This window comes from Desmodus rotundus, chromosome 6 (assembly GCF_022682495.2).
Source record: "Desmodus rotundus isolate HL8 chromosome 6, HLdesRot8A.1, whole genome shotgun sequence".
NCBI lineage: Eukaryota > Metazoa > Chordata > Mammalia > Chiroptera > Phyllostomidae > Desmodus > Desmodus rotundus.
Window position 1 is genome coordinate 86,345,415 of NC_071392.1, and position 11,437 is coordinate 86,356,851.

The following is an 11,437-nucleotide window of genomic DNA, read 5'->3' on the forward strand; positions in this document are numbered from 1 at the left end:
GGCTCCGCGAGCACTCGGGCCGGCAGGGATTACGTCTGAACTCAAGTTGGCGATAAAGGGATGAGACAGACTTGTCAGAAGGAACGGGAATTTCAAGTGTGGCAGTACTGGGGAGGAGGACTTGACAGGGGTAGCGAGTGTGTGCTGGAGAATAGGGAGGTGAGTGGCATGAGGCTCCGTTGGACGCAGATTATTTTAAGGGGGAAAAACCCCAGTTTGCCTCCTCTTACATAGCACAGTATGTTTTCTGCTCTCCGGTGGATGAAACTTATCGCTCTTATTGTGTAGAGCTCCTTCCGCCACAGTTTCAGAACTAAGATTCTCTGGAGAACTCAATTAAGATACACTGAGGAAGTTAGAACGGGAAGGACTTTGCAATCACCAAACATTATCAGTGAGAGAGAAAGAGATTAATTTTTCATTTTGGCCGTGGGCTTTAACCCGAGATGAAGGAAGAAAAATGTGGCTCAGAAAGCTGGAGATGTTTGAAATGGAGGGCAAACTATAGAAACTTGAGGGAGAGGTTCACCTAAACTCCCAGGTCAAAAATGCGTGTGAGCAATGCACAGTGGTTATTTGGCAGTCACGTTTTCTCTTTCGAGAGGTAACAATTTCTCCAAGATAGCATCTTAACAGGACCCCTGGGGCCCCTACCACGAGAGATCAAGAAATCACACACTCTCCTCCACAATTAAACAGGAGGAATCAGAATAGAGCAATTTGAAGACTGATAAAATAAGTATTGAGAAAAAATAATTTATGACTGAATTTTTATTTTCTATGCCAGGGCTTGCATACTCAGAGACATCCTGGCCTCATCCAGTCGCAAACATGCACACATACACACTCACAACTCCCGAATAAACACACACAAATTCCCCTGGGGTACTGAGAGAGCAAAATGCACGAACGTGGGAAATGCATTCACTGGTTCGCCACCACAGGAGGGTAGCCAAGCCTTTCAATCTCTCCGGCAAGCGCGTGAGTGGCTGTGATTCCCCAGGGTCTGTGTCTGACTCACACTCTGTGTCTGTGGGGAGGCAGATGGGTTCAAGTGAAGGTAGAAAAGGCCTTCGCTGGCAAAAACAAGTCTATGCTAAGGTTCTCTGATGAGAGGTGCGTCTGGGCTTCACTCCCGAGGAGTCCCCTTCAGAGAGGAGACTCTATCCCTTTTTTTTCCCCCTCCGTGAGGTTTCCTATAAGTCCAAGGCCATGTTTGGAGAACAGAACACAGATTATGCCACTGTAAGTAATGAACGCTCATTAGCCCTGAGGAGGGGTTTGCAGGCGGGAAATGGGAAAGGGGGGTGAATGAAATGACCGGCTTTAAGTATTGGTGATAAGCGCTTGGCATGTGTGGTCCTAAGCCTATCTCTGTAACTAGGGACCTGAGGAGATCACTAGGGACTGCTCCCTCTGCCCGTGGTGTGGCCCTGATGCCTCTGACCCTCTAGGACCCTCCTCGTCGTCCTTATGTGGCAGCTCTTGACTAGGTTATGACAGTGTCAGAGAGGTGGAATCAGCCAGCCACCCACACAGAATGTGATCGGGCTACCAGGCTACAAAGGCCTTCGGGGCCACGTGGCCCAGGTGCCCCGTCCTATAATGAAAAAGCCCTGCAGTCACGGAGAGGTGGTTCGCTTGCCCTGAGGCCGATCTTCCCTCCCTCACTCACCCTGTTTCCTGCTTGTCCCTGCAGATTCACGGGAACCCTGTCTCGCCAAGCAGGGCCCACTTCTCACTTGTCCAGGAGTGAGGTGGCGTTCTCTTACAGGTCAAACCCACTGTCTGTTGGCATTAAGATTCTTTGCTGGTCTTTATTTTAGGGGAGGAATATTAAGCATGTAACTCGTGTCCTTATGGTTATTGGATCCAGGAGTTTCTCTCCAATGTTGGTTTTTAAAATCCCTAATAACGTATCTCTAAGCACTTATTAAGCATCTTAAGTCAGTGAACTCATTTTATTCTCTCTACTCTCTTACGAGGTATGATCTGCTGTTCACCCCGTTTTTGCAGGTGGAGAAAGGGAGGAGCAGAGAGGCCCAGAGAGTAGTATGTAGCGAAGTTGGGATTTGAATCCAGGCTTTGGTGCTCAGATTCCATGTTTGGTTTTTAAACTATGGTACTTGTTAGGGTCAAGCTGAGCATCAAAGTAGCTATTGGAGATGGTAAATAATTTCTCAGTGTGAAAATTTGACCGATCCGCACCGCCCAACATGACGGCCCGGGGCGCTCACTCTGAGTGAGAAACTTGTTGTTTGGGTCAGTGTTGCGTATCCCAAATCTGCCCCACCCTTTTCATTCAGTAGTTCCTCTCCCTCTCCTCTCTCTCTGTCTCTCTCTCCCACTGGGATAGTTTGTGTAGCCCTACTGCCTTTTGAGTTTTAAATCCTTTATTTTCTTCTCCAGTCCAAGAGTGAAGTTTCTTTAAAAGATTCCTACATTTCTTTAAATTCCTTTGAAAACTTAATTTAAAAAATTAGCATATAAAAACATTAATAGAAATGAAATTATAATGGTGTGCTTTTTTACTTAAACTAAAAATTAACCAAAAAGAAAAGCAAGATAAATCTGAAAGAATTTACCATGATTTCGTTGGCTCTCTAATCCCAGTGACTTGGATCCCCCCCCCTTGAATTTTGTGGTCTCTTTGATACTATTAATAACAGCTAATATTTAACATCTAATATCTACCAGTTGAATGGTATTTGTTCTTCATATCAGCCCTTTGGATGCCTGTTGTCACTATTTTAGAGATGAAAACAATGAGGCTTAGACTGACTCCCACTCTTGGCATCCCCCTTGCAGGATCGCGATCTGAATGCTGGGCTGACAGACACTGTTAAGCAGGCTGCTGTCAGCCTTACTCAAGGACCTTGCTCTTTGCAGTCCCTGCTAATTTTCACACGAAGGAAGAACAGAAACATAGATTCATGAAACTTTCCCCCTTATTCTGTACACTGTCGATCTTTCTCAATGTGTAGCTGCAGTGGTCACTTATATCTTCATTTCAGGTACCTGTCTGTCTATTGTATCTGCTCCAGGCTTTTTCTTAGATAAAAAAACAAAAGCAATAAAACAAACAAACAAACAAACAAACTCCACCTGGCTTCTCGAACTGGGAAATTTAAGATGCAAAGTCATGCCAGTGTTTAAAAGGAAAACGAATTGCTTTCACCTTATTCTGTCTTTTTCTACTTCCCTTGTGCTCACAGAGGAGCTGATGGACAACTTGGGTGTGTCAGTAGCCGTTGCGACAGAGGTGTTCCCTCTGACCTTCCTACAAAACTGTAACACAGTGCACTTGGCCCCGCCCCAGAACCTGTGGTTTGTCCTTGGTTCACCTCGGACGAACCGAGTCGTTTCACTAAGAATTCTGTTTGCCTCCTTATTTATTCCTGCCATTTACAACTAGTTTTTTCCTAAGTTATTGGTTGTGTCTTTCAAAAATATCTTACCAAAATATATGCAAAACTCTATGATTCCACATTGTTTTAATTATGAACTTTGATTAGTCAATTCTAATCATTTGGGAAGAGGAACCTAATGACTTGCATATTTGATGGCTGAAGCACCCATGTGCTAGCCTAGGTCGCTGGCCCGGGTGCAGTGGGAACGCAGAGGAGCCCACGGGCTTGGCCTTTGCTGCACTCCAGGGGGCCATCCCAGGCCCTGGTCTCAGCCGGCCTGCCCATCCCCTTCAAGCTCTTGCCCTCGCTTCATCCCCTGGAGGTCTCCTGTGACTCATTCAAGCACCATCCTTGGAAAGAGAGTCAGTCTTTTCAGCTTCCTGGGTCCTTATTAGCTCTAAAGACACACAGACAGGACTTTTTCTGACGGCGTTATCTAATTTTTTTTTTACCATACTTTTGTTCCTTACTTTCTCCGATGACATGCTTATTCAAGAAGAGACTTAAAAATTTACAACATGTCCATGCTCCTGGAAGTCTCGGGGAGTATGAACTCCCTGAGCGCCCGATTCAGCTTCATCCGGGGGCACCCCTGAGCACAGTGCTTGGCGTGTCCATGAAGGGCCATGCTCCATCCCCCGATTAATTTTATGTTGTCCAGAAAATTAGTCTGTTTCCCATCTTACATGTCTGCTGATTGGATTTCAATATATATCCTTTAACTGTGCTCTGCTTGCATGAATTTAAAAATAAATCAATTTATAAGAAGTCAAAAGTCTATCTGTCAGCTCCAATAGAATCAATTCAGTAATATTTGAGCGACGTTGGAAGACATTTTACTGACCATATTGGCCGCTATTCCCTGGGAGCTCCAGTGAAGTGTCACCGGAAGTTAGCCTAAGAGGGCCACTTCCTTTTAAGAGAAACACCAAGTGCATGCAGGCATAGACACAGAAGTCCACAGGAGAGAGCGCGCACGTCTCTCAAACTTGCAATTTCGAGGCACTCCGATCAGACGTGTCTCCTGGCAAGCACGTGGGTCGACCACAGGGATGTAAGTACAGGAATCACAGAGCAGAGTCTGGGACAGAGCAGAGTCGACCAAGCAGTGTCAAGGGTGAGCGGCAGCTGTCATGCGCTTGGGAGACACAGTATACCCTGGCAGGCAGGCTGATTGTAAGGGGCTTTTTCTAAGAAACTGACGGAAAGAGTCCTGGACTAGATGACCACTCAGTGTCCTGTCACTTCTGATTCTGCATTGACAGGCACTGGTTTTCTTTATTTCGTCATGCTTTTGGTTTTCGACTGAAATCCCCAGAAACTGCGTTCCCAGTGAGAAAATCAAAATGCATGGAAATGTGCTTCTCTGGGTGACAGCTCACTTTCTCTGATCTGTGTAACATCAGAACTTAGCTTTACTTGGGCTCTCTTTTACGTCTGGGTGGGTATGACCGTAATTTTCCACCTGACTTTAGATCCTTTTTTACAAGAATTTATTTATTTATTTTTAGAGAGAGGGGAAGAGAGGGAGAAAGAGAGGGAGAGAAACATCGATGTGAGAGAGAAACATTGATCGGCTGCCTCTCCTACATGCCCTGACCTGGGACCCCAACTGGAGACCAAACCAGCAACCCAGGCATGTGCCCTGACTGGGAATCAAACTGCTGACCTTTCACTTTGTGAAACAACGCCCAGTCCTCGGAGCCACACTGGTCGGGGCGATCCTCCTTTACCTATTTCAGTCAACACAAGAATTTGATCTTCTTCTCTATCAGTACAGTTCAGGGGGAAATTCTATAGAGAACAACAAGGTTGGGTATTGAGTGTCCCCTTTCCCGTCAGAGGCTAACCGTGTCTCATGATGCAGTGACTTAGTTCTCCCACCTGAAGCTCTGAGAAGACCTGCCCCCATTCTGACATTCCTGGGCCGGCCCATTGAGGGTCACTGTCAAAATGTGCAGCAGTAAGGTGCAGCTTCGGTTCTAGGTCACATCGCGGGCTCTTCCCAAATGTAAGTGTCTTGTTTTTCCTCTGCTAATGCGTAGGGTTTATTAAAAAGTAACAAATAGGCAAATAATTTATATAAAAGGTAAATCCCCACATGATCCTTCTTTCTAGAGATAATCAGCATAAACAGTTTCATGTTTAATTTATAAAATTTTCCCAGATGTATGTAAATAGGCACACAAGACATGGGGTAAATATGTTCATATTATAGAATATAAGCCAGATCATATCGTACACCCATGCTTTGACTTTCTGTGGAAATTTTTTTATCTCACTGTATAAGGAGTCTTATATTATCCTTCTTGTTCTTTTCAATGGCTGCATGGTAGCCAAATATTTTAATACATCTCCAACTTACAAACTCTTACATCCATTTCAACAAATATGTAAACCTCGGTCACTATGGTTCGGGTCCACTGGATTTCTTCCTGTTTCCAGGCTCCCCAAGTCCTCCCTGCCTGGGGGCTGCTCCGCCTCTGCTGCTCGGTGGGCAGAGCATGTCCCACCTGGGGCTGGGGTCGGGTGGGCTCCCCTGTGTCCTTCAGATTCCGCCCATGCGTCTCCTCTTTGGGGAGACCTTTTCTGTCAATCCCGCCTGCAGAAGCCCCCTTGAAGCAAGTCACTTTCTATCATTTCGGCCTGTTTATTCCCTTCATAGTGCTTTCTACTCTCAACAAGTGTTTTATTGATTTGTTTACTCCTGGTGTTTTGGGGGGTGGTAATTAACCCCTCTCCTTGTTCCAAGTCTGAGGAAATAAAGTCAGAAATAGATACAAGGAATCAGGTAGAAATGAAAATTAGGTCATAGTGAGGCTTACTAGGGAAAAAACATGGTTTGTGTCCTTGACAAAATTTCTCTTCAGATTGCAACCTTCGGCTCATTCCCACCCTCCTGCAGGACAAAACGTGTTCTGTAGACTTTACCCCAAGGGAGCAGAAATGTACAGGACCAAAAACGAGGGCAGAAAAGGCGCATCCCACCTCCTTTTCCCTGTTTCATGAATCACATAAATTAGAGGACCAACAAGGGCAGGTATTCCCCAAGGTGTTTCCATTCCGGGGCAGGGACGTTTCCCCGCAAACGGAGAGGCACTGATGACAGATCCACCTCTTTACCCCTTCACTGCCTGTCACCCCTTCAGACTATGTCGACTTTACCCACTGCTGTCCCTCCGGAGCTGAGAACAGAGGTTGGAACAGGTGATTCACTCGAGGAATACTGTCAAGGAATTATTGAAATGTAAATTTAAACTGTGTAAAATTACTTCATATCAAATTCGCCGAGGTTGTAACTGATAATACTTAGTGCTGACAACCGCGCGGGAAGGAGGCGGCGCCACCACGCGGTCAGAGGGAGAAAGCGGTGCAGCTCTCCTGCCGGGAAGCTGCAGCAGGCACCAGACGCTCTGGAGCGCCTGCATCTCTGGCATCTGCAGGTTTACTTTTGGAATACGTCCTAAGGAAATAACCATGAGTATAGACAAAGCTTCGATTTGGAAGAACGTTAATCTCAATGTTATTAAACATAAGAGAAATAAAAAACTTCCATCAAGAAATTAAATAACTTGTGATTATAGAATATTGTACTAATGGTTAATAACATCCGTAAGATATTATTTTAATACATAAAAATTGCTCACTATTTTAAGTTAAAATGGTAGTTAAAAATAGTCTGTATAGGATAATCTCAATTTTAAAATATGAATCTAAGGATCTAAATTTTTTCTTAAAGAAAGCATTGGAGTTATTTTTACATATTCTTCTGGATGTGAAACTTCAGCCTTGAAATTTAAAATTAAAGATAGTTCAGGCTGTTTCTTGAAAACATATGAAAAAAGTGTAGAGGGACAGCACCAGGTCACGTGGTTCCTCGGCGTGATGATGCTCTCCAGTCCTTTTGTGACCCTTTCTTCCTCGGCTCCTGGACAGACCCAGGCACCTGCCAGGAGGGCTCCTTAGAAAGAACCAACCGCATGATGCTCCAGCGGTTCCCTGTCGGTGCTCAGAATCCATCGGAACAGCTGAAGGCGGTCAGCAGGGTAACTGGGGATGAGGAGGGCCTGCAGGGGATTCGATGGCAAGGCGAGTTGCCAACGCTGGGAAGATAAGGTGATGACAGAGGATCCTGGCATGGCAGAAAATGAGATAAGCTGTGACATCTGTCTTTATAGTAAGTTATAAACAGGAAAAGAGAAACCACCCAAACAAAATACAATTATAATACAGCTGTCCTCTTTAAATGTATTCACTGTTCATGTTCATCTGTTTTCCCCTCTTGCTTTCATCCTTGAAACGGCTGCAGAAATGTCATCAGGTTGAACTGAACTTAAGACACGCGCCTGGATTCACCGCGTGTAGTCATAGTACTCTTTCACTGGTGCCTACGCTCCAGCATCCAGTGCGGATGAAGAAGTAGCTGAAACTCTCAAAACAAAGCTACTGGAGATGGGAAAGAGGAGCCAGAGGATGCTTCTAGGAAATATTAGGCAGCTGTTTAAAGGAGGGGCTTACAAAGTTTGAAAGACACTACAAAATTGAGACGTTGTTTTGAAGGGATTTCAAATCGGAAATAAGTGGGTAGGAAAGCGTGTGGGAAGGTGGGTGGATAAGTAAGCAACACGGAAAGGACAGAGGAGCCTAATCACTTCCTATCTTGGACCAAGAAGGCAAGCAAGCCTAGGAAATGAGACTCCCTCCTATTGCAGATGTTTAGTCAGGGTCATTTTTCTTGTTTCTACGTAAATGACCCAGACCCATGCCCTTGAAAGGAAGCCAGATCCCTGAATTCTCCAAAATAAAATATGTGTACAAGTGTGTGCATCCTATTAGGTAGAGTATATAGTGATGTATTATCTTGTATTTTATTATCTGTATAGATACATATGTATTCCATTATTCCATTGATACTAGTGGAATTTTTCCTGATTTACATGAGTACACCAAGTTTTTACGGTATATCTAGAAACAAATTATAGAGAATCCATTCAAAGTAGGACATTTCTAAATGCCTGCGCGGTAACATTTGCTAAGTATTTTGTGTCCTGATTGCCTTACAGCTGTAACCTTCCTGTCCCGGTCCCGGACGTGTCCGTCTCTGCCCCAGGAGCATGGGGAGCAACCAGACATGGATCACAGAAGTCACCCTGCTGGGGTTCCAGGTCGAGCCATCCCTGGAGTTTGTCCTCTTTGGACTTTTCTCCCTCTTCTATGCCCTCACCCTTCTGGGGAATGGCGCCATCCTGGGCCTTGTGTGCTTAGATCGTAGACTGCACAGCCCCATGTACTTCTTCCTCTCCCACCTGGCCCTCATCGACATGTCCTATGCTTCCAGCAACGTCCCCAAGATGCTGGCAAACTTAGTGAACCAGAATAGAACCATCTCCTTTGTCCCTTGCCTTATGCAGACTTATTTGTTTCTGACTTTTGCTCACGCAGAGTGCCTGATTTTGGTGGCGATGTCCTATGATCGGTATGTGGCCATCTGCCACCCCCTCCATTACTCTGTCATCATGAGCTGGAGTGTGTGCGCGGTCCTGGCCGCCACGTCCTGGGTGTTTAGCTTCCTCCTGGCTCTGGTCCATTTAGTTCTCATCCTGAGGCTGCCCTTCTGTGGGCCTCGTGAAGTCAACCACTTCTTCTGTGAGATCCTGTCTGTGCTTAGGCTGGCCTGCGCTGACACTCGGCTCAACCAGCTTGTCATCTTTGCTGCCTGTGTGTTTATCTTAGTGGGGCCCCTGTGCTTGGTGCTGGTCTCCTACACGCACATCCTCTTCGCTGTGCTGAGGATCCAGTCTGGGGAGGGTCGCAGGAAGGCCTTTTCCACCTGCTCCTCCCACCTCGGCGTGGTTGGGCTCTTCTTTGGCATAGCCATCGTCATGTACATGGCCCCCAAATCCAGCCATCCCGAGGAGCAGCAGAAAGCCCTTTCCCTGTTTTACAGCCTTTTCAACCCCATGCTGAACCCGCTGATCTACAGCCTGAGGAACGCAGAGGTCAAGGGTGCCCTGCGGAGAGCACTGTGTAAGGAGAGGCTGACTTGAGGGACATCAGACAGCAACATGGGGGCGAGGGCCTTTGCTCCCTGTGAAATGTGGTAGGAAGCATCTTTTGCCTCATGCTTTAATAGATGCTACATTGAAATAGACTATTAGAGGCCTAAACCAATCACCTGAAACCACACAGACTTTGAAAATAAAGTAGGTGAACGTCTCCATGACCTTGGGTAGGCACAGATTCTCAGAGATCATCCAGGAAACACAAGACACAAATTTTGAAAACTCAATAAATATTGAACCTTTTAAAAATTCATCATTCTGCTCATCAAAGTCACTGTTAAGAAAAAAGAAATGCAAGTCACAGACCGTGTGTGTTACATATGTATTTTACAAGTGATGCTCAGTCAAGTGCAGCCACAAGAGGAGACACAGGAGAGGCTGAGGACAAAACAAAGTTTATCATATCCACAGGTCCTAGAGAGAGAAGGCATGCAGGGCCACACGGGAGAGAAATGGCAAGAGGCGGGAGCAGGGCACCCACGAAGGGGGTGTGTCCGAACAGATTGGAGTTCTTGTAATAGGTGAATCTGGACCATGGAAAGAAAGGGACCGTGTGGACAGGTGGTGCCGCAGGTTCCCACAGCTGAGAATTACTCTAATGCTCGGAGCCCGACTTATCTCACACTTAATAACCTCGTTTTAAATCCTCTGGCCTCTCCTCCCCTCCGAAATGTACAGTGTTGTTTCATAGTGTGTGCTGTTGTTCTCTCCTGCTCTTCTTGGTTCTCCTCAGTCTGGAAATCGCGCGCCCACTTCGGGTCTGCTTGCCGCAGCGTGAGCATCTCCTCTCCGTCTCTGCGGGTTCCCTGGTATTAAAGTATCCTGCTGACACACTGCTCTGTGATCTGATTAGCAACGTCTCTTGCCCACTTCCCACAAAGGATTTGGACATTGCTAGCTTCCGTTGGCCTTACTCCAAACATTTATTTAAAAAGAAGTATAATGAACTAACTTGTAAAAGAAGGAACAGTTGGCAAGTGCAAACTTCAAGCCCACGAAACGATGGACCCCTGCTCTCTAAAAGCAAAATGAAATGAAAATAAATAACTTTCATAATTTTTGTAATTTTTACTTATCAAACTCTGACAAATTAGACAATGTCTTAAAATCCCAAAGCAAATTTCTGAAATATACTGCTTCCAATTGTGAGGATAAAGTAAAACAAATTCTTTTCTGCCCCCCCCCCAGTTGCAATTAGTAGAGGGTCTGACACGAATGCGGGGTTTTCAGTGCACCAGGCCCCGCCAGCCTCACAGGCAGGGGCGGAGGCTACAGGCCCTGCTGGCAGGCCCTTCAGGTGCAGCGAAGCCCACCGGAGCTCTGAAGACGAATGAAGGCCATCAAGATCGATGTTCCCAAAAACTTGTCATAGAGGACGGCTGTGAAATAACTACTAAGACCACAAGTGCATGTCCCATGTCACAAGAGGTTCCAAAATTGACATCCTATAGGCAGCTGCAGGTGAATATGCCGGTCCTCAGCCATGGCATTTAAAAATCCTTCCCTTCCTCCAGTGTGGCATACAACAATTTGGGGAGGGAAAATGAAGAATTGGTTAAGAAGACAGATGAATAGAAGCAAGTGATGAAAATATTTTATTTGATGTTGATAACCGTATCTCACAATAAATTACGTGGAGAAAACACTAGTGGGGAATTCTCCTTCTGGTGTGACAGTGTGGCAAGCTCTGTGGATGTGCTTCTCAGTGAAACTGGGGAAAATTGTTTTAAACAACCAGTTCAAGTCTCTGGAAATGGCCCTGAGAGTGTACAGCAAATGAAGAAACATTTGTCCCAGAAAATCTACTAGAATTTGGTAAGAAGAGTAAGAGTTTGTGATATGTGAACCAAGATCAGCCACCTCCCTGCCCTGCTCAGCTCATGGACAAGAAGATTCCAGATGTAGGCATCCACAACCGACCACAGGGTGCCCTCTCTCCCAGGGCCCCATCAGAGGGCCACCAGG

General features: G+C 45.8%; 1 protein-coding gene across 3 annotated transcripts; it reads left to right on the top strand.

Moving 5' to 3' along the window:
- The first annotated feature begins 1,167 nt into the window (after positions 1-1,167).
- Positions 1,168-11,181, top strand: LOC112308375 (olfactory receptor 2A14). 3 transcript variants are annotated; one of them, XM_045198788.2, is made up of 2 exons: positions 1,168-1,245; positions 8,474-11,181. In XM_045198788.2, exon 2 carries the CDS (start codon positions 8,525-8,527, stop codon positions 9,455-9,457), a length of 933 nt encoding a protein of 310 aa, XP_045054723.2. In that variant the 5' UTR covers positions 1,168-1,245; positions 8,474-8,524; the 3' UTR covers positions 9,458-11,181. The 3 variants fall into 3 exon arrangements, with proteins under 3 accessions (XP_045054723.2, XP_053782313.1, XP_045054726.2); XM_053926338.1 differs by lacking the exon at positions 1,168-1,245 and adding an exon at positions 2,819-3,014; XM_045198791.2 differs by lacking the exon at positions 1,168-1,245 and adding an exon at positions 4,656-5,421.
- Positions 11,182-11,437: the final 256 nt, after the last annotated feature.